The 22,869-nt window shown below is 63.5% G+C and overlaps 1 protein-coding gene across 1 annotated transcript in view; it reads left to right on the forward strand.

Annotated features, from left to right (window-relative positions):
* Positions 1 to 22,869, forward strand: part of FBRSL1 (fibrosin like 1) — an 85,653-nt gene that overhangs the window by 57,387 nt on the left and 5,397 nt on the right. Inside the window, 10 exon segments of the mRNA XM_064379531.1 lie at positions 11,863 to 11,908; positions 13,969 to 14,302; positions 14,465 to 14,682; positions 15,379 to 15,596; positions 16,334 to 16,390; positions 16,581 to 16,676; positions 18,468 to 18,536; positions 18,677 to 18,706; positions 18,844 to 18,915; positions 20,691 to 20,823. Coding sequence (XP_064235601.1) covers positions 11,863 to 11,908; positions 13,969 to 14,302; positions 14,465 to 14,682; positions 15,379 to 15,596; positions 16,334 to 16,390; positions 16,581 to 16,676; positions 18,468 to 18,536; positions 18,677 to 18,706; positions 18,844 to 18,915; positions 20,691 to 20,823 — 1,273 coding nt within the window.

Below are 22,869 nucleotides of genomic sequence, written 5' to 3' on the forward strand. Positions count from 1 at the left end.
GAGGTCCAGGATGCGTCTCACTGGGCTGGTGGAAGTTACGGAGCCGGAGGTCCAGGATGCGTCTCACCGGGCTGGTGGAAGTCACGGAGCAGGAAGTCCAGGATGGGTCTCACGGGGCTGGTGGAAGTTGTGGAGCAGGAGGTCCAGGATGCGTCTCACCGGGCTGGTGGAAGTCACGGAGCAGGAGGTCCAGGATGGGTCTCACGGGGCTGGTGGAAGTTGTGGAGCAGGAGGTCCAGGATGCGTCTCACCGGGCTGGTGGAAGTTACGGAGCTGGAGGTCCAGGATGCATCTCACGGGGCTGGTGGAAGTCGTGGAGCCGGAGGTCCAGGATGCGTCTCACCGGGCTGGTGGAAGTCACGGAGCAGGAGGTCCAGGATGGGTCTCACGGGGCTGGTGGAAGTCGTGGAGCCGGAGGTCCAGGATGGGTCTCACGGGGCTGGTGGAAGTCGTGGAGCCGGAGGTCCAGGATGGGTCTCACTGGGCTGAAGTCAAGGTGCTGACCTCAGGGGAATCTGTTTCCTGCCTTTCCCAGCTCGAGAGGCCCCACTTGGCTGTTCCTGGGCAGCTGCTCCACCCCGCAGCCTGTCCTTGCTTACAGGCCTCCGAGAACAGAGCCTGGATCATCCTGAGGGCCCCATGGTGTCCCTGTCACAGCAGAGGAGGATTTAGGATGCACTGGAAGCCCAGAAGTCCAGAGAAGGGGCTCAGAGCCGTCGGCCGTCACGGGGCACCTGGGGGTCCCATGCACACTGCCGCAGACGTCAGACCCTTGGAGTGTCGGGAAGGGCCTTGGAGCCTTGGGAGGGGTTAGCAGTTAGCAGAGGACCCTGGGTGGTGGCAGGGAGCAGCGACACGGGTCCCCCGTTCAGACCCTCACTGCGGCCCCGAGTGGATTTTGAACAGACCAGGGTGTCAGAAACTCTTGATGAGTATGGTCACATAAGTGTAACTTAATTGATGTTAAACATGCATCCTAATACTTTTCTAAAACGTGTAATTGGGCCGGTGCGGTGGCTCATGCCTGTAGTCCCAGCACTTTGGGAGGCTGAGGCGGGCAGATGGCTTGAGCTCAGGAGGAGACCAGCCTGGCCAATGTGACGAAACCCCATCTCTACAAAAAGTACAAAATTAGCCAGGTGTGGTGGCACACACCTGTAATCCCAGCCACTCAGGAGGCTGAGGAGGGAGGATCACCTCAACCGGAAAGGTGGAGGCTGCAGTGAGTGGAGATTGCGCCACAGCACTCCAGCCCGGGCAACAAAGGGAGGCTCTGTCTCCAAAAAACAAAGGAACACGTGCAATTGGAAGTATATCTTCAAATTGGAATCCAAACATTCTGAAGACAAGCTTGTGCGGCCTGTAGCCCCATCCTGCCCCGCTGGGGACGATCTCCCCGCAGACGACCTCTGGGTCCTCGTTTCCTTGCCTGTGAAACAGAGTATACCAGCGCCTGCCTGGGCAGCTCAGTGGATGGCTGAGTGAAATGCGTTGGGGAGGTATGCGCTTCCTGTGATTTAATATTTAACGAATGTTAAACCCCCACCGTGCACAGCTCTTCCCCAGGGGCGGGAGTGCAGCCATGGTGTATCTCTGGAGGGGTCACAGCTTTTTCCAGCGGGCAGCACGGGGTGTGGGATCCCCACCCAGCATGAGCGTGGAGGCTGCACCCACAAGGCTGGTGTGACAGTGTCGGGTTCCCGCTCCCTCTGGAGGCCTCAGAGGAACACCCTTCCTGCCTCTTGCCGCTCCTGGTGACCCCAGCATCCCTGGCTGCTGGCTGAATCGCTCCTGTCTCTGCCTCCGTCCGGTCCTCACGGGGCCCCTCCTCTGTGTGCATCTTTGTGTCTCCTCTCCTCAAAATGACGCCACTCCTGGGATTTGGGGTCTGCCTGGATAGGCTGGGAGGCCCATCTGGGGGTCAGGATGGGTGTGCGCTTGGGGTCTGCATCGGCCCCTCCTTTCTCCCCATGGGCACTCATGCGTTCGAGCTGCAAGAGGGGTGGTGGCTCAGCGTTCGGGGAGGCGCTGCCATCCAGGGCCTCCGGCACCACGTCCCTCGGCTCTTCCCCCAGCCCCTGGGGTCCTCTCTCCTCAGAGACTTTCCCTGGGTTTCTCTGTTTCTCAAAGTTCCAGCGCCTTCTTCACTTTCCCCTTGGAGCTGAAATTCACACTGAATTTGTATTTCCAGGCCGGCAGCCTCCAGGGATGCTGAGCCGCTTTGAGCATTTCTAGGTGGTTCTGGCTTTTGCTGTGCTCCCCACATTCTGGATGGGGACACACAGGACCTCAGAGTGATGTCATGGCAAAGCCATACTCTCCACATGGCGTGGCCTGCACAGGCCGGGCAGCAGCAGGGCAGGCCCTGCCAACCCCCATGCCCTGACACGAGGCCTGCGTGTGCTGGGCACGTCTGAGTGTTTGTCCTGTGGGAGCTCCTCTCAGGCCCTGCATGCTGCCCTCCCTGTCCTCGGACCTGCAGCCACGCAGTCACTGGGCCACACTGCCCGCACAGTGGCAGCCTTGAGGGAACTGGGCTCGCCGCCTCCCGTCCCGGCACTTGGCCAACCATGGGCGAATGGAGGTTAGGTGCCCCCCAGGGCGCTTCCCAGGCTGGTCTGCTGTCCCAGGGTGGTTGGGGCAGCGAGGCTGAGAGGACCCCGTGTGCCCTGCCCTCCCTGCTAATGGTTGGGGCCTCTAGCACCTTCCTGTGATGACACACTCCCCACACCCCCACTTCGGAATGATGACAGGCACGGTTATAACGTTGGCTGCTGTACCACAGCTTTGGATGAAGGTGCCTCCGAACGCCTCCATCAAGCCTCTAAGTGGAAGCCTGACATTTAATACCAGTGTGCTCTCCAGGGAACACGCCTCTTTCTCCGGACAGCCTGTCCCCAGTCCGCTTCCTTCTGGCCTTCTAACCTCATTACATCCTTCACATCAGCGCTAGTTTCCATTCTAAACTCAGTTCAGCCTGGACCTGCCCCAGGTTCTCAAAGTCTAATTTCACCCCAAACCAAGATGCGGGGCTGTGGGGCGGGGCTCAGGGCTGGCTCTTGGGCCCCATTAATCCAGGCCAGGATCTCAGCCTGCTGGCGTATGGTCAGTGCTGAAGGTGGCCTCGGAAGTGAGGTTGGAGCCTCGTTTGTGGGAGGAAGATGGCTTCTCCTGTGGTTCTAGTGGTGAGGTCCCGAGAGAGGAGCTGGCCGTGTGGACTGTGGCCGTGGCCGTCACAGCTGGCCACTTGCTGCCTCTCAGTTCCTTCTTCCTGCTCCCCACTTCCCAGCCCCCTGGGGTCTCCAGTAAGCGGGGAGGGTGGGCACAGCTTGGCAGGACCCTGGCCTGCTTGGGTGCCTGCTTCCTGCGCCTGCCTCCCCTGCACTCTTACCCGGAGAAGGCGGGGATGATAGCACAGCTTCTCAGGGGGCTGAAGATGCATGGGCCCAGCTTGTGCAGGGGCCCCAGAGCAGGTCCTGGGGAGGGAGTGGGGCTGCTCAGGGCCAGGCAAGCAGGAAGGGCTGAGCTCGGGTTGTGCCTGAGTCTGTCTTCTCTCCTCCCTGCCCCCTGCCCATTCCCTCTCTGTGGGCCTTGCCATCTGAACCCCCAGTGGACAGAAATGATCTCGGCGTGGGGCCCCTCCTGGCTGGCTTTGCCAGACCAGCACCGCAGGCCTGACCCTGACCCTGACATCTCCCTGACGGTTCCACACATCAAACGGAGTGGCCCCGTCCCCATCTCAGGAGCAGCCCGCCACTCTCCTGGAGGAGGAGTTCCTGCTGAGCTAAGGGCCCCACAGCCAGCCTGCTGGTTCAGTCCAGTCAGCCGCAGACCAGCCACACCAACAGTATGTCTGTTTCCTCGTCAGTGAGATGAGTGGTGGCGTGTCCAAGCCCTCAGAGCACAGGCCTCGGTGCCGTGGCCGCGGCACGCGGTGAGCCTGGAGGTGCCTGTGTGGAGACGGTGGGTGTGTTTTCGTGGCAGGAAGTAGCAGCACTTTGCAGGTGACTTGTTGCTAAAGGGAGTACGTGTATTTGGTGAATCGTTCAAATCGAACCGAGGACCTTGGACTCCCTGGCTGAGGCTGACCTTGGCGATTGCTTCTGTACCGTTGGAGACGTCCTGTGCCCGCCAGCACCTTTGGGAGCAGAAGGTGCTGGTCCAGCTTGCAGGGGGCTCTACCCTGCCCGGTCTTGGAGCCGCTCCCGGGGTTTGAATGGCCGCAGGCTCCACACTGAGTAGACCTGGCCACCTGCCCGGGTGGGCCCTGCCCAGCCAGGCCTTTCAAGTCCAGAAACAGAAACGTGGCCCTAGCCCCCGCCTCAGTCCCGAAACGCGCTGGACTTGTCTTGCCCCGGCCTCCCCATGTGTCCCCAGCCACGCAGCAGCTTAGACGGACCCGTCCTTAAATACCTCCTGCCAGATCTGGAGCTGCGCCCTCCCTCCCTCTTCATGGCGTTTTCTTCCCGGTACCGTCGAGATCTGAGTTCTGCGCTGGTGTCCTGGTTTTCTGTCTGAGTGGGCTGGGAGGGAAGGTCCCACCTGGGTGACTGGGTCGGCGAGGCACCATAAGCAGGCTTTGTGTGAGGCTGTGTTTGGGCCTGGATCCGAATTCAAGCGCCCCACCCTAAGGGAGAGCCAGGCGCTTGCTGCACCTCCCTGCCCCCTGCGTGTAAAATCATGGTAGCTTCTGGGTGGTGGTCTTGGGAGTCACACTACACAACTGTTTGCAGCTACAGCAGAGTCAGAGCTGACTGCGACTTTGCACCCGTTTCACAGAGGGAGAAACCGAGGCCCAGGGAGGGCCGGGTTTGCAGCGGCTGGGCAGGAGCTGGGGGTGGGGGGACGCCTCCTCCCTTCAAGTCCTGCTGTTCACAGTAGCAATGAGGTCACTCTTTTTTGGAGACGGGGTCTTGCTCTGTCAGCCAGACTAGAGTGCGGTGGCGCCATCTCGGCTCACTGCAGTCTCCACCTTCCAGGCTCAATTGATCCTCCCACCTCAGCCTCCCGAGTAGCTGGGGCCACAGGCGGCAGCTCTACCTGCGGCTAATTTTTTCTACTTTGTAGAGACGGGGTCTCCCTATGTTGGCCAGGCTGGTCTGGAACTCCTGGGCTCAAGTGATCGCCCCGCGGTCGCCCTGACTCAGTTTCCCCTTCTGGGAGTGGGGCGGCAGCTGTCCGTCACTTGTGGCTGTGAGGCTCCGAGGAGCGGCGCCCACAAAGCGCTCAGAGCCGCCGGCGCTGCGGGCCCTGCCAGGGTGGCCGCGATCGGAGACCGCGCGCTCGGACCCCGGACCGGCGGCGGGGCGGGCGGATCCGCGCCTCGGGGCTGGATTAGTCGGGCCTGCCCGCGCCCCGCCCTCGCCCCCGCCCCCGCCCGCCGCCCGCGCGCCCAGCTCCGCGCCCACCGCCGCCGCTTCGGGGCTCACGCCGAGCCGGACGGCACCCGGGGCCCAAACGCACCCAGAGCGCGCAGAGCCGGCGCGGCGGGCACGCGCGTCCTCAGCCTGAGCTCCGGCTGAGCAGGGCGCGGGGGAAGAGGGGTCTCCGGGACCGGCCGGGGCCCGCGCTCCACGCCTGCGTTCATGCAGCCCGGCTCCGGCCCCAGGACGGGGGGCGATCGCCTGCGGGGCGCGCGGGACCTGGGGCGCCGGCGAGGTGAGTGTGCACTGCGGGCTCCGGAAAGGGAATCGGGACTGTTGGGGATACGGGGCAGGCGAGAAACCGCCCCCCAGAAGCGCGGGACGCCTCAGAGGCCCGGGGCCTTCTGGCCACCCCGTCTCTCTCGGAGCCGAGCGCGGAGGTAGCGTCCTCCCGGGGGCGCACGTGGCGGAGGGCGGGGCGCGGCGCGGCCGAGGGTCTGGGGCCCGAGCGTCGTGGGGGGCGCGCGCCTTTGTCTGCGCCCGGGTGCAGAATCGGCCCCCCAGGCTCCCGGCGCCGCGCTCACCTGCCCGGAGTTGGAGTTCTTTGTCTGGGGCGGGGCGCGGTTGGCCCAGGCTGCGCCGCGTGACTGGCCGGGGCTGCACGCGGGTCGGGACCTCGCAGACAAAGCGCTCCCTGACCTCCGCCCGCGGCCGGGATTGTTCTCGCGGGGCCTGCGGCCCGGGTCCTCCCACCCACGCGGGCTCAGCGCCGGGATAGGAGGCGGATGCGGCTGCTCGCGCTGGGGTCATGCCCCTGGAGACCGTAGCTGGGAAGTTAACGCGGGTCTGGTGCCCCTGGGGCTGCCGCCCCGTTCAGGTCAGCCGGACCGCCCAGAAGCCCTGTCCTAGAAGGGCGAGAGCTGCGGACCGCGTGGGGGAACGAGCCCCAGAAGGCGCAGCTCCTGTGTCTGGTCTAGGAAGGGGCTGGAGCCTGGGCCAGGCCCGGGGAGACCCCCTGGTCTGTTCCCCCCGAGTCCTCCCGCATGGGCATAGCCGCACCTGGCCAGGTGTCCAGATTCTCACTGTGAGGTGGAGGCCAGCCGCCGCTCTGGGGCATCTGCTAGGGCCGAGGGCCCCTCGGTCATCCATCTGCAACGTCCCTGAGCAAACTTGTCTGCTAAGGGTAGGAGCCGCTGTGCCGTGACCAGAATGGGCACTGCATGGCAGCAGCGCGCCCGCCCACCTGTGAGCAGGACGTCCCTGCAGCCCCTTTGGCTTTGCTGGTATCTGGGGCGCCCCCTTGTGGCCCTGGGAGCCTGTGCTCGAGCCCAGGCAGTGGAGCGGAACCCAGCGCTCTAGAGGTGAGGGCAGCCGGGTACCAGACAGGGCAGGGCGCAGCCCAGGTTACCCTTCCTGGAAAGAGCCCTCCAGCCTGTGGTTACTCCAGAGGCGTGGGCCAGCTTTGGGGACTGTGGTTTGGGGTCTGCCTTTTGGGTTGGCTGTCAAATTATGGGCCAGGCTGGTTCTCCTCTCTCTGCCCATCTGGGAAGCCTCAGCACCTGCCTGCTTCCTGGCCCCTGGAGGGTCCTGGCAGCATGGTGGGGCCTGCTCCCCGAACCGCAGAGGGGGCAGCTAACAGGTGGGCTACCCGGTGAAGAGACCACTCACATCCGGGATGCCAACCGAGAAGAAGGCCCGCGTGGGTGCCATAGCTGGGGCAGCCCCTTAGACGAGGGTCCGGAAGGCCTCCCAGGAGGATGGCGCGGCCCCAGGTGAGGGGATGGTGGGCTGAGGAGCCCTGGATGGAAGCGGGGACCTCGGGGCTGAGGCCGGTGTGATGGCATGCTGGGGTGGCTTGTGTGCCTTGGTGTCAGAGACGCTCCCGCCAATCTGCACAATTGTTTGTGAGCGCTCAAGCCAGCCCCAGTCACGGGGACACAGGAAAAGGCACTGGGACACAGCCCGGACCCCAGGTCCAGCCTTCCGTAGCCCCAGGCAGGGTGATGGTAACGAGGTCCTGAAGGCCTGGGGGTTCTGGGTGGGCGCTGGCAGACAGGATGGAGGGTGGCAGTTGCTTTGGGAGTTGTGCCAGACTGGGCCCCTCAGTACCTGGTTCATACCGTGCGTCATTACCGTCCTCACTGTGTGAGGGGCCTAGATTTGGGGGCCTGGCTCCAGGGAGCGCTTGGTGCTGGCACTGCCAGGAGGTAGGCATGGCCAAAGAGGTGCTGAGGCTTTTCTGGGGAGCCGCAGTGCCCCCAGCAAACCCAAAGGCTGGGCTGGACTCCTCCCTGCCCACCCGAGTGGGCCCCTTCACCCTTCCCGTTTCTGACGCTGGGACGGTCGCTGCGAGGCCTGGGTGACCAGCAACAGCAGAACGGGGCAGGGAGGTGGAGGCTGACTTCAGGCTGACTCCGGGCTGACACTTCTGGGGGATGATATTGAGGCGAGCAGAGGGGAGAAAGCCACACGCCCCAACCTCCCAGACTCCTGGCTTCCCAGGGGTGAGGGGTTCCTGTTCTCCTTTCTTTGTAACAAGCCAGGATTCCAGAGGTGGCAGCTGCAAGGCTGGGGGAGGGAGAGGGTCCTGGGGGCCCTGGGCTGGGAGGGTCCCTGCATGGGGTGCTGGGGTGCCGTAGTCTCCCAGCTTCCATGCGACCCGGCCCCTGCATGGCTTAGCTGGGTCTGAGCAGAAGCCCCTCCTCTCAGAAGCAGGTCCTGCCTCACTGCCTGGAGGCTAGTGGCTGGGAACTGGACAGAGTTGATGTTTCATCCTGCAGGAGGATGGGCTGCAGGACCCCATACCCCACCAGCCTTCAGCAGGAGGACGGACCCCTCACTCACCCCAGGAACCGCACGGGGTGAGCAGCCGGTGTAGCGTCAGTGCCGGGAGCTCAGCATCCCCTCGGACCAGCTGCACCGCAGCCCTTCAGCGGCAGAACATGCAGGCCAAACCGCCACCCCTCCCAAGGCCCAGCTTCCTCCCTCGCAGGCACTTTTGGTCACGTGTGCGTGTGGCAGGGCCTCCTGAGCTCTTGCCATCTTGCAGGCGTAGAGCCACTGGTCTTCTCGTGGTTCACGTTCCTGCCACTTGACTAGGAAGGGCTTCTGGTTCCAGTAAGGTGGTGGAATCCACACCGTCTTCTGTGATACGTTGATGGTTTTTCGCTTTTCTGTCTGCGATCTGTCTGGAATTATTTTGAGACAGGAAGTGAAACAGGAGCTTGCTCTGAAGGGCCTACCCACGCCAGGCCCCCACAGCCTGCACCGTCTGGGGCTCCTTACTCCGCTCTGTGGATCTCCGTCCGCCCCGGCACGGTGGGGGCTTTGGGCCCCTCCTTTCACTCTTTGGGTCTCCCTCCGTCCCGCGTCATGTCACATCTTTTCATCGCTCCCCAGTGCTGTCATTTACTCGTGGTAAAATGCACCTATTTTAAGTGTGCATTCTGCTTTCTGACACGTGACGATGACTGCCCCTAAACCCCCGTGCTCCCGTCCTCCGCTGCTGTGGCTGGAGCCGCGCTCGTGGTGACTTGGGTGCGTGCTCTTTGTGCTGTGATGTTTGCGAGCCTCGAGGAGCGCGTGCCGCCAGCTTCTCCTGTGTGTGGGGCCGAGGCGGGCACTGCCTGGTCACACGCTCACCATTGATCCGTCTGCCAGTTGCTGGCACAGGTATCCCCGCTCTCTGGGCAGCTGGATCTGGCTTGACCCCAGCCCCACACCAGGTCCCCGTGGACCCTGAGCCACCGCCTCCCCGCCCTGGACAGCACGCAGCCCCTTGTCTGGGCTGTGGAGGACCTAGGAAGGTGTGTGTTCAGACACCTGCTTGGGATTTTGACTGAGGTGATAGGAAACCTTTGCTGTGGCACAGGGACAGCAGGCCTCTTCCCAGCACCAAGTGCCCCTCCAGGCTGGCTCATGCCCTGGAGGGCCTCTGCCCTCCCGCTCCCAGGTTTTAGCAGGTTAGAGAGCTGTGAGTCTTGCGTGCTTATCAGCAGCCAACTTCCTAAGTCTCTTTTTATTGTTTTAACCCTAAGAGTCACAGACCAGGGGGACACACAAGCACAGGGCCCCTGTCTCCCAGACACCCAGCCTCTGAGTCAGGTGTTCCCACACCCTGGCCAGTCGCAACCATGCTTCCTGGAGGCAAGCCTGGCCCATCCCTCCCTGGTCACAGCAAAGCTGTTTATTGTATTACTTTTGTCATTGTTATATTTCAGTTACATAAGTAGTACCAGAATTCGGTCTCCTTTGTTAAGAACTTAAAATATCAGTTTAAGCCAAGTCTTCTGTGTCCCCAGCCTCACCGCCCTGAGGGGACTGCCGTCTCCTGGTGGACACGTGACCTCCAACCTTTCCAAAGTTTTAACCAACATAGACGCTGGCACATGCGCACCTACAGAAGCACACACCGAGTGCGTGTGCCCACATACACATACCTGAGAGTGCGCACACCCACGGACCCGTGCCCCAGTGCCCGTACCTGAGGGTGCGCCCCCAAACACAGGCACACGATACCTGCTTGCAGTTACTTCCCCCACGCGGCGCCTCCGTCTCCCCAGGGTACACACTGCAGTGTGGGTGAAGCTCAAAAGTCGTGCCGTGAGAGCAGCCAGTCACAGAAGGTCCCTGCTGCCCGACAGTTCGTGGGAAGTTCAGAAGGGACAGCTCTGTAGACAAAGGGATTTGTGGTTTCCCAGGGTTGGGGGTGATGAAAATGTTCTCTAATTGATCGTGGTGGTAGATGCATCACTGCGAATGTACTAAACACCCGTGAGCTGTGTTAAGTGGGTGAGTTGTGTGGTACGTGAATTATATTACAAGTCTGAGTCCGTGGCAGTTGCTGTGGCCCAGTACCCACTCCGGACAGTGCCTCGTCCACTGCAGACATTCACAGCTCGCGGTGCTGGAGGCCACAGGTCCAAGGTCAGGGCATGGCACATTCTCTGGTGAGGACTTCCTGGTTCACATGGTGGAAGGGGCGAGGCGGCTCTCTGGGGCCTTTATAAGGCACTGGTCCTGCTCATCTGCTCATGATGTCATCACCCTTCACCTCCTGATGCCATCACCTGAGGGTAAGGACTTCAACGTGGATTCCAGGCAGACAGGAACGTTCAGTCCGCAACTCAATGAAGCTGTCTAACAAAAACAAAAAAGGAACTGGGAGGAAAATACCTATTTAAGGTCGTTCTTACCAAGCTCATTGCCGTAAACTGCTGTGAAATCCTTCAGAGCATGGGCCCCTCCATCCGCCCCTCCCCATCAGTGGCCACAGGCCACGTTCTCAGCCGGGGCACCTGCATGTGGCCACTGCCCATTCACACCCCCGCGAGCGCTGAGTGAGTTTCTCTGGAAGAGACAGGAGTGGGGCTGTGCAGCTGCTGTGATCAGCCCCCCGAGGGCGCCCCACGCTGCCCGGACACTCGGCCCCCCGAGGGCGCCCCACACTGCCAGAACACTCGGCCCCCCGAGGGCGCCCCACCCTGCCCGGACACTCGGCCCCCCGAGGGCGCCCCACACTGCCCGGACACTCGGCCCCCCGAGGGCGCCCCACCCTGCCCGGACACTCGGCCCCCCTGAGGTCGCCCCACGCTGCCCGGACACTCGGCCCCCCCGAGGGCGCCCCACGCTGCCCGGACACTCGGCCCCCCGAGGGCGCCCCACGCTGCCCAGCCCCCCGTCCCCCCGAGGGCGCCCCACGCTGCCCGGACACTCGGCCCTTCCGAGGGCGCCCCACGCTGCCTGGACACTCAGTTCCTCCAAGGATGCCCCACGCTGCCTGGGACCCTCAGCTGCCTCAGCAGCACTGGGCACCAGGCACCTGGAACGGTGTCCCATGGGCACTGGACACCAGGCCTAGAGCTTGACTGGCCCCAGGCACGTCGCGTGGTGTCCCGCGGGTGCTGGGAGCTCGGCCTGCCCCAGGCATGTAGCGCGGTGTCCTGCGGGCGCTGGGAGCTCGGCCCGCCCTAGGCACGTCGTGCGGTGTCCTGTGGCCTTGCGGAGCCACATCTCCAGCCCAGTTGGTATCCTGGTTCTCCCCTTTGCCAGGGCGCCTCTGCTGGGCCCTGGTTAGAAGCAGGTGGTGTGTCCTGGGGCTCTCCGTCATCTGCCTCTGGCCTGATGGGTGGGGGCCCAGCAGGGGCCACAGCTCCTGGTTCTGGTCCCGCCTGGAAGAGCGCAGATGTGCCACATGCTGGTGCTCCCCTAGGCCATACCAGCAGCAGCCTTCGTTCCCGGTATCCCCCAAACCGCATCTTCACTCAGATCCCTCTATGAAGCCTGCTGCTCTGAGCAGAGAGGGGCTGTGTGCCGCCAGTGTGAGCACACGTGCAGACACGCACGGAGCTCAGGGCCAAGCGTGTTCACCTCGTGCACGGGGGCGTCCAGAAGGGCACATGCCGCCTGGCCCTGCTGGAAACACCCAGACTTGTGTGTGGGCATCAGGTGCAGGGGCCATGAGGACGAGAACCACCCTGACCCCCTTCTCTCTCTCCAGGCATCGGTGGGCTCCGAGAAGCTCTTTGCCCCAGAAACTGATAGAGGTAAGTGCGTCTCCTCAGCTCAATTCCTGGGCCTCTGTAAGGACGTGGTGTGCCTCGGGTCTTGGTGGCAGGAATGTACCTCTGAAGTCGGGTGCAGAGCTGGGTGGGACTAGGGTGCTGTGACTGCTGGGAGCAGGGAAGAGGAGAGGAACTGCTGAGCCATAGTCCTGGCCTCGGCTCGCCTCAAGCAGTGGCTCCCAAAGTGGAACCATTAGGAATGCATGTTCTCAGGCCCCTCCCCAGGCTCGTGGGGTCCCATCCTCAGGAGCAGCTGGCACTGAAGGGCCGCCCGCCACTGTGGCTCCTGACCCGTGTCTGAGCTGTGGGGCGGGGTGTCCACAGGCCAGCAATCCTCTCCAGATCGGGGAGCCCAGCGTCTTCTTAGGGCCTCCTGGCTCTGGGATCCTGGCATTCCCAAGCCAGGAGCCATGGGGCCTCAGCTCCCCGCCTCCCTGGGTTTCTAGCTGGAACTGCCCTTTTGCTGGGGTGGCTTCCGACAAATGTGGTTGAACAGGACAGGCCTTGCTGGCATGTAGGCTGGCAGGGATGGGCCCTGCTGCCCTGTAGCAGGCGTGGCCGTTACCTTCGAGATGGAAGCCTGCTCATATCAGCATCTCAGCAAAGCAGGTACAGCTGGGGTGGTGTCAGAAGGGGCGTGTGCGACGGCCCCAGCAGGAGTGGCAGCTGGTGTCTCAGGGCTGTTGAATACTCGGCTCACTGCTGTTGCGTCTGCACAGACGCGGTCCCGGTGAGGGCTGCAGGTGCTCGAAGGCACAGGAGGCCCCGCACGTGGGGTCTGGTCTAGGTCTGCGTGGCCCGAGCCCCTCTGCATGCTGATCGCTGCTGTGACTGTGTTCAGGACTGGCTTGGAGATGGGGGAGAGGGAGGTCCTGGTGGGCTAAGCCGGGGAGCTGGGAAAGCTGGGGGGACAATGCCCGTTGCTCCCTCTCCTGTGTCCTCCGTGCAGCCCCTCTGCGGTCGCTGGGTGGTGGCTGCTGTGGAAGGCCTGGCCCCAGATGAAGCATGAAGCTGGGGCTGCTTCCTGCTGCCCGTTTTTGCCTGGGAGGAGCTCCCTGAGGCCCCAGCAGACCAGGCCCCATGGTCACATGGGCAGGCACGGCAGCAGCTGTCCCTGCGGCCTCGGCGCCGCCATCCTGAGGCCCCAGGAAGGAAGCAGGGTCTGCCGGGGACGTGAACGGGAGGTGTGGCGCTTGGAACCTGGTTTTGCTCCTCCTGAAAACTGGGACCCCTAGCCATGGCAGTTCCCGCCCCCCAGGCAACAAGGGCCCCTTGGCATGGACACTGCCTGCTCCTTGCTCCTGAGGACTCGATCTGAGACCTGCCTGCAGGGGTCTCAAAAGGAGAGTTGGGGGCGCACATTGGGGGAGCCAGGCCCCAGGGGCTCAGAAGGGCCCACAGGACCTGTTGGGGGGACGTGCCTAGGTAGGCAGAAGGGTGGCCAGGGAGCAGGGGTGAGGGCTGTGGGTGACAGGCGGTCACAGTGGGGGCAGCCTCCCACCCAGCCCCTGCCCAGGTTTCTAGGAAGTGGTCAAGCCTTGCATCGGGGGTTCCATTAAGAAAAGGTGGGCACCAGCTGTGAGCGCTGCTGCTGGGCGGGGCGGACACGCCCTGGGCAGGGGCACATCCGGGGCCATGAACGTGAGGCGTAGGCACACGGGCTCTGGTTCCTGCGTTCAAATCTGTCTCCTCTCTCATGCCAAGTCCTTGATGCACCTTAGTTTTGTCTGTAAAATGAGGTCATAGCGCCTACCCTGGGACTGATTCCTGCAGGGCCTGTCCCTGTCCCTGCAAGTGACGTGCCTTCGGGCAGGTGGGCTGCCGGTTCCCCAGACTCCCAAGCCAGCTCCTTCTGCTGGGCGGGCCCGGAGCCTCGAGTGAGGTTCCGCTGGCTGTGTGGCCTCCGTGCCTGCCTCCGCATCGTAAGTCGGGGCACAGCAGGAACCCAGACATCGCCTGGGCACCTTCCGGAGCTCTTTGGACCGCAGGAGGGGCAGGGACGAGGCCCTGCGGACCTGAACGCAGCCGCCCTCTCTCCGCAGCCCCAGCGCTTGAGAAGTCGGAGACCAAGGCCGGGGCGGTGCCCAAGGTGTCGGGCCTGGAGCGCAGCCGTGAGCTCAGCGCCGATTGCTTCCTGCCCGCGGCCAGCCCCGCGCCCCCTCCCGCGCCTTGCCCAGGGCCCCCTCCCGGCGCCCGCGCCAGCCCCCTGGTGAAGAAGGAGCCCCCCGCCCCGCCCCGCCACACCCCGCAGCCGCTGCCCGCGCCCCCGCAGCCCCGAGGTCCGCTCCCGACACACGTGCCTGCGTCCCTGGGCGCCTTCGCGGGCCACGGCCACGGCCTCGGCCAGGCGGCTGCCAGCGGCCTGCACAGCTTCAGGTGGGGGTCCCCGCGGGAGGCGGGGCCCACGGGGGAGGGGCCTGCGCAGCCCCGGGTGGGGTCCTCGTGGGGGCGGGGCCTACGCGGAAGGGGCCCGCGCAGCCTTAGGTTGGGGGGCTCTGCAGGGTCGGGCCGGCAGGCACTGAGCCCCGTGTCCCGCAGCAGGAGCAGCAGCGTGGGCAGCAACGCCCATCTGGGCCTGGGGAAGCACGTGTCGCTGTCACCACACGGGCCGGGCTCCCACCTGTCTACCTCACACCTGGCGCTCCGGTCCCAGGCGCAGCACCAGCACCACGCGGCCATGTTCGCCGCGCCCCCGACACTGCCCCCGCCCCCGGCGCTGCCGGCCAGCAGCCTGGTCCTCCCAGGACACCCGGCCGGTAGGTGTCTCGGCCGCGATCTCGCCGGGGCAGAGATGGGGATGCGGGGACGCGGCCACTGGGGAGGGGCGCACAGCTTGGCCCTCCACCTGCTACGGGCTCGGCGAACCCTGGGCGCCTCTCTGGCCCCACCAGTGGGCCTTTCCCCAGGGGTCCCCGCTGGTCCACGGACCGTACGAGGGCAGGGTCAGGCAGGACACAGGTGCGCACACACGGACAGACGCGAGTTCGCGATGAGACGCGCGCCCAGGTGGCCTCTGGAGGGGGAGGAGGGGGCGCACGGCAAGCAGGCGCCATCTCAGTGGAACCCCTACCGCCAAGGCTTCCTCCTCGGCCCCAGGCGCTTCCTCAGGCTGGGGACAGCCCCGTGTCCTGGGATGGGACCAGGACGCTGGCCTGGGGGTGGCTGGACCCTGGCTCCCGGGGAGGGGCTCACCGTGTTCTCTCTTGCCTCTAGATGCCAGCCTGTCGGTCTCATTCAGCCAGCCAATCATGTATTGCCAGCCTCATTCGGGGATTCTGATTGGTACTTGGTCACAGGCTCCTCTCTTACCTGCACCCCTGGGCCCGCACGTGGCGAGCGGCCACCCCGGCTTGGCCTGCCGACCCCGGGAGTGCCAGGTGACTATCCGCCTCGCCCCACCGGGAGCCCGCGGCCGACGTGCCTCTCTGTCTCTCTCTCTTTTTCTCTTGTAGATCACGAGCTGCTCAGGCAAGAGCTGAACACGCGGTTTCTGGTGCAGAGCGCCGAGCGGCCTGGCGCCTCCCTGGGCCCGGGGGCTCTGCTGCGGGCGGAGTTCCATCAGCACCAGCACACACACCAGCACACGCACCAACACACACACCAGCACCAACACACATTCGCCCCGTTCCCCGCGGGGCTGCCCCCGACGCCGCCCGCCGCACCCCCGCCGGTGCGTAGGCCCGCGTGCTGGCAGGGGGCGGGGTGGGTGTGGGGCGGGCACACGCAGCAGGCACACGCAGACACGCTCGCACGCACACCAGCCCCGGAGAAGGCAGGGGCCGGCAGCACCTCTCTGTCCGTCCGATCCCCAGCACACCCTCTGGCGTCCCCACCCCAAGCCGTGCCATGAGGTCCCACCCTGGGTTGTGGTCCTGGCACCCCGTGCCCACATGCGTGGGACACCCTTACACCTGTACTCGGTCCCCAGTGCCAGCGCTGGCGGCCCAGACAGGCCTGAGGGGCACAGGGACCAGGAGTCAGAGTGCCTCCCATGTCCCCCGCCCTGGAGGCTGGTCTCAGGAGGGAGCTGCTGTGGGTTCAGGTCTCCTCCACTCTTGGGTTTTGTTTGGAAACTGGCCGGTTTGTCAGTAACCCGTTGTGTCCCCAGCCTGACCCAGCAGCCCAGGCTTCATGCCTCCGGCCTCAGCCGGGCACGCACAGCCCACGCAGGTGGGCCAAGCTCCCATCCCCTGCAAGGGGACCCTTACAATGGGGGAGGACCCTGGTCTGAGACCGAGCTCAGAGCTGTGGGACTGGCGCTCTAGAGCAGCTTGGGACAGCTGGCTGCCGCCTCGGGAAGCACAATGCCATCCTGGTCACTGCCCAGCCCGGCCAGGTGGGCGGGAACCGGGGCCCAGCGAGGGTGTCGTGTGTGTGGGGCCTCACCCTCCCCTCCTTCCCTTCCAGTTTGACAAGTACACACCCAAGCTGGACAGCCCCTACTTCCGACATTCCAGCGTGAGTGTGAGTGTCCCGGGGAGGTCCGTCCCTGTGCACACAGGCCCTGGCCACAGAGGGTGGGGCTGCTCCTCGCCTGGCCTGGTCCCTGCCTCGTGGGTGCTACCTCCTGGTTACAGGCAGAGGGTGATCCGGGGATCCGGCCGCCACCCTGGCGATGGGGCCAGCCCCTCCATCTGCTCTCCTTCTCTTCCAGTTCTTCCCGTCCTTCCCTCCCGCCATCCCGGGACTGCCCACCCTGCTCCCACACCCCGGCCCCTTCGGGTCCCTGCAGGGCGCTTTTCAACCCAAGGTACCGCTGCCCTTGGCAGGTGGGGCGGGCACAGCAGGTGGGTGGGATTTTGGGGGAGTGCACGACCACCTCAGCAAACTCTGCCCACAACCACCCTCCCTGTGCCCGTTGTAATCTGAGCGCTGGCGTGAGTAGCCCCTGCTGGGGTGAGGGGCTCTGCTCTCTATGTGGCCACCATGGGAGAGGCAGGGGGTCCAGACTGGAAGCAGCTCCAGGAGGTGGTAGTCGCCCACGAGGGGCTTCAGCCTCCATGCAGAAGACACCAGTCCTCGGCAGGAGGCCCCAGCGTGGACAGAAGCCTCAGCAGCCGTCCACACTGCAAGGGACCTGGTTCTTACAGGGCCATCCAGACTGCAAAGGTCCTGGATCTTCTTTTTTTTTTCCTTTGAGACAGAGTGTTGCTCTGTTGCCAGGCTGGAGTGCAGTGGCGTGATCTCAGCTCACTGTAACCTCTGCCTCCTGGGTTCCAACGATTCTCCCGTCTCAGCCTCCCAAGTAGTTGGGACCACAGGCTCGAGCTACCAAGCCTGGCTAATTTTTTGTATTTTTAGTAGAGACAGGGTTTCACCATGTTGGCCAGGATGGTCTCAATCTCCTGACCCTCGTGATCCGACCGCATCAGTCTCCCAAAGTGCTGGGCTTACAGGCGTGCGCCCCGCGCCCAGCCGGTCCTGGGTCTTTTATGCTTCGCACGTACAGGAGACCCAGGGCTGTCCACACCGCAGGAAACCCGGGGCTTACAGGGCCGTCCACACCGCAGGGGACCCAGGCCCTACAGGGCCATCCACACTGCAGGCAACCCGGATGTTGCAGGGCCGTCCACACCGCAGGGAACCCGAGCAGCAGGAGGTCATGTACCACCTCCACCAGGAGAGAGGGAACCACGTGGCCCTCATCACTGTCCCTGGCCTTGTGTTGTAACCCCCCCCAATGGAGGGGTGCACAGCCCTCAGCCCTGAAGCCTCCTCACCTGTGGGCCTTGGGTTCTGAAGACAGGGCCTGGGCCATCCCCAGTGCCTGCCCAGTGCCTGCCAAGCCCTTGACCTCACAGGACCCTGCAGCCTCCCAGTCACTGCCCATAGCTGCCCTGAAGAGCCCAGCACGTACACCTGGGCTCGCCTGGAACGCACACGTCATGGATGGGCAGATAGGGCTTCCGAGGACCAGGCACCCCTGGGTCCCCCAGGCCACCGTGGTTGAGGAATTGAGAGGATGGAGAAGGGACGCATGTGGTTCACCTGCTGGTGTCAAGCAGGGGTCCCCAAACTGGGGCTCTCAGGGGCACTACCCTGAGTCCGGGCAGCCGGGACGCTGAGGCCCTGAGTGTGGGAGGGGGGCATCCCGGCCGCGCCCCAGCACAGCTGCTCCTGGGGAAGGTGGTGCCTGGAGGGAAGGGGCGGCTGAGCCAGTCTGAGCAGGAGAGGTGTGAGGTGTGGCGGCCAGTCTTTGCTGTGGGACCTCCCTTTCCCCGGAGTCCCTGGTGGGAAACGTGGCTCATGTCCCCTTAGCCTGTCCAGGCTCACAGCAGCTCCTCCTGGGCTGGAGATGGGGTTGACCCCACTCGACCCCTGGCAGCAAGTGGCTTCCCAGGGAAGGTTGCCCATTCTCCCTGGCAGGAGCACCTTCTCACCGTGGTGGAAACTGGCGGCCTGAGGGTGTGGTAGTCCTGGGTGACAGCATGGGTGCCCCACAGCAAGGCAAAGCAGGGCCAGGCCCTGCCAGAACCAGCAGTCCCCGAGGCACCCTGCCCGGGCAGCCTGACACGCACACAAGCTCTCTCTCTCCCCTCAGACTTCAAGCCCCATTGAGGTGGCCGGCCGGGCTGGTGCGGTTCACACGCTCCTGCAGAAAGCGCCCGGGGTAGGTGTCCGTGGCGCCTGTCCCCCGCCCCAGGTGATGTCATGCCCCGGCCCAGCCCTGTGTGGACTGGTGGCCACAGCAACCCCAGGACTTGGCCTCCCGAGGGGTCTGCACCTAACACTCCTCTCCCGTCTCCACAGGTGTCTGACCCGTACCGGGCGGTGGTCAGGGTGAGTGCGGTCGGGAAGGCCTGTGGCAGGGAGGACCCCGGTGCTCCGGGATGGCCTCGGGGCCCCGTGAGGACAGGAGTCTGGGAAGATGCGGGTGGGGCTGGCACGTGCCCTCTGAGCGCGCCGTCCTGTTGCAGAAGCCCGGGAGGTGGTGCGCGGCGCACGTGCAGATCGCCTGGCAGATCTACCGCCACCAGCAGAAGATGAAGGTGAGGCCCGAGGGCACCTCCTGGCTGGTGCGTCGCGTGTGCGGACGTGTGTGGACCCCTCGCCAGCCTGGCTGGTGCCTAGGCCAGGTGTGAGGCTGTGTGTGTTCACACGGGTGTGTGGGTGTGACCAGATGCCTGGCCCTTCCTCTGGGCACTGGACTCTGCTCTACACGAGTCAGCGAGGCCACGGGGCAGTGTGGGTGCCCAGGTCCGCAGGCCTTTCCCTTAGCGAGGGGTGCCAGCCGGGCTGCGGGGAGCAGAGCAGGGGCACGGGGATGCCGCACCAGCTCCCCACGTCACGGGGGTGCACCGGGGTCCTCTGCCCTGCCCCCTCCTCTACTCCCTACACTGACTGAGTGCCTGCTGTGCTCCTGGGAAGGCTGAGGAAGGAGGTGGCCCCATGGGCAGCTTGGTGAAGGCCCCACCAGCCTGGGAGCTTCAGGGCGGGAGAGGGTCTTGGGAGGCCAGGACAGCGGGACTGTGGCCTCAGCCGCGTGGGGCCCTGCACTGTTCTGATGACTCACGTTACCTCTGCACGCAACTCAAGAACCGTTACATCCCCAGGGCCTTTTGGGAGAGACCTGAGCAGGAGACGTCAGAGTGGAATCTTGAATCTTTATAACTGCGTGTCTGGGTGGGCCCTCTGGAGGACGAAGCGGAGGACTCTGAGGTGCTCCCGGGGGGCTGCCCAGAGCACTTCTGGGAGACCTTATCACATCTGCTGTGTCCTCGGGAACTTGGGGCGTGGTTGTTCCTCAGCGGAGGTCAGATCCCGTGAGAGGTCCAGGGAGAGGACACACACGGCTGGCCCCGCCCTCCGTCCTGCCCCAACCTAGGGCCAGAGCACCCCAACATCATCACGGCCAGCAGAAGCACTGCAGTGCTGGAGTATGCCACAGGGACCAGGAGGGGCCGGGCCTGGCCGGCCTGAGTGCAGGTCAGAGGCACCAGGACACAACGGGGTCTCGCTTGGCCACGCCCCTCCTGGCTCTGGGCCCCTCTGCTCCCAGAGGAGGGCACAGGTGTCCCCGGTCTGCCCCCAAGCCTGGCCCTGCCTCTCACAGCTGACGGAGCTGCCCTGGCCAGTGCAGTGGCCATGGCCTGGTAGCCACAGGGCCCCTGAGGTGTGGCCAGTGCAAGTGAGGGGCACACATTTTAGTTTTATGTAATTTTAACAAATTTAACTTTGAAAACTGAAACCAAATTCTGTCACTGAGGAACTCTTAAGCGTATTTGGACAACTTGGGTATGTGAGTACGCTTCTGCAGCTTTTTTTCTTTCGATGACTCTGTCTCCCAGGCTGGAGTACACAATGGCATTATCTCTGCTCACTGCAGCCTCCACCTTCCAGGTTCAAGCAATTCTCCTGCCTTAGCCTCCCAAGTACAGCCAATTTTTGTATTTTTAGTAAAGACAGAGTTTCACCATCTTGGCCAGGCTGTTCTCAAACCTCTGATCTCGTGATCTACCTGCCTCAGCCTCCCAAAGTGCTGGGATTACAGATGTGAGCCACCACTCCCGGCGAGAAAAAGGAAGTTATTTTCCGTGACAGTGCGGCATCCCAGTTGAGATGTGTTCAGAGACTTACTGCGAGGGCGTGAGATTAACCCTTTCTGCTGATCAGGTGTAACATTTCGGTCAGCCTGAGTTACAAAACACACCCTTGACATGAATCCCACCTGGTTCCCCTCTGGACTGTGGCTCACACCCAGGCCTGGGCCCTGTGGTCAGGGCTGGTCCCAGGCAGGCGGCCCTGACACACTCTCTCCTCCCAGCAGATGCAGCTAGACCCCCACAAGCTGGAGGTGGGTGCGAAGCTGGACCTGTTCGGCAGACCCCCCGCCCCGGGCATGTTTGCCGGGTTCCACTACCCACAGGACCTGGCTCGGCCCCTCTTCCCCAGCACAGGTGAGACTGGAGTCGGGAGCCATGTAGGGGAGGGTGGACAGAAACTTCCCTTTGCCGCCCGGCCAAGCCCGCCTTCCTGTGCCAGAGTGACGGCGCTCTCTGGACCTCAGCACCAGCCTTTGATGTTCACCACTGATCCCAGGTCAGAGCCTGACAACTAGCCCACCTCTCCTCCCCACCAGCCTCCCCAGAGCGGACGGGGACCTGGGGCTGGTGCTCCTCCCCACCACGTCCCGCCCAGTGTGTCCCAGTGGGCCTTCAGCCCACCCCACATGGCTCTGAGGTGGCTGGTCCTGGGTGCCCCTCCTCTCTGCGGCTCCCTGTTCTGACCCCCTGGCTGCACCAGAGGCAAAGGAGTGGGTGGCAGGGCCAGGCCCACGCCAGGCTGCCCCTTTCCGTCTCCCAGCCTAGCTTTCCCAGGAGAAGTCTGGCCTCTCGCTGAATAGGAGGAAGCTGCTCCCATGGCCGGGACCACCCCCCAGCATGCCTTTCTCACGTGCACGGCTGCTCCGGGGGTCCCAGGACTGGTCCGGCTGCGATGATTTCCTGGGAAGAGTCCCAGGACTTGGCGTGTGCTGTCCTCTGTGGCACGGCCGGGGTGGGGTCTGTGGGGAGCAGTGAGGGCTTCCCTGCCCTTCGGAGTCCCCCAGCCCCCCAGCAGCACACGTGACCACACGTGAGTGTCGTCTGACAGCTGCATACATAACACGTGTGTGCGCACACATGAAGCATCCACATACAGATGCAGTTACATATACACCTGCGTGTGCACACACATGAAGTATCCCCATCCACATACAGACATGGCTACATACACACGTGTGCACATGAGGCATCACATCCACACGCAGACATGTCTACATACACACGTGTGCACACGAGGCATCCACATCCACGCGCAGACATGTCTACATACACACGTGTGCACACGAGGCATCCACATCCACGTGCAGACGTGGCTACATACACACGTGTGCACACGAGGCATCCACATCCACGTGCAGACGTGGCTACATACACACGTGTGCACACGAGGCATCCACATCCACGTGCAGACGTGTCTACATACACACGTGTGCACACGAGGCATCCACATCCACGTGCAGACATGTCTACATACACACGTGTGCTCACGAAACATCCACATCCACGTGCAGACGTGTCTACATACACACTTGTGCACACGAGGCATCCACATCCACGCGCAGACATGTCTACATACACGTGCACACGAGGCATCCACATCCACGCGCAGACGTGTCTACATACACACGACGCATCCACATCCACGTGCAGACGTGGCTACACACACACATGTGCACACGACGCATCCACATCCACGTGCAGACGTGGCTACATACACACATGTGCACACGACGCATCCACATCCACGTGCAGACGTGGCTACATACACACATGTGCACACGACGCATCCACATCCACGTGCAGACATGTCTACATACACGTGTGCACACGACACATACACATCCACGCGCAGACGTGGCTACATACACGTGTGCACACAAAGCATCCACATCCACACGCAGACATGTTACATACATATGCACACACATGATACACCCACATGCAGGCATGGTTACACACATGTGCATGCGTGTGCACATGTGAAGCATGCCCATCCATATACAGTTGAACCTTGAACCACACAGAGGCTGGGGCACTCCCTACCACGCAGCTGAAAATCCAGGTATAACTGACTCCCCAACACCTTAACTCGGGCTACTGTTGGCGGGAAGCCTTACCAATGGCATAAGCAGCTGATGAACACCGATTGTGTGCTTCACGTACAACGGACTGTATTCTTACAACAAAGTACAGAAAAGAGAACCTCATGGAACAGCATGAGCAGGTGCAGTGGTGCTCACCCAGGTCCCAGCTACTCGGGAGGTGAGGCGGGAGGGTCACTGGAGCCCAGGAGGCCAAGGTTGCAGTGGGCCATGAGGGCACCACTGCACTCCAGCCTAGGCAACAGAGCAAGACCCTGTCTCAAAAACCAAAAAAATCACAGGGAAGAGAAAATAGATG

The sequence above is a fragment of the Aotus nancymaae genome, unplaced genomic scaffold (genome assembly GCF_030222135.1).
Source record: "Aotus nancymaae isolate 86718 unplaced genomic scaffold, 86718_ANA_hifiasm-v0.15.2.pri h1tg000021l, whole genome shotgun sequence".
Classification (NCBI taxonomy): Eukaryota; Metazoa; Chordata; class Mammalia; order Primates; family Aotidae; genus Aotus; species Aotus nancymaae.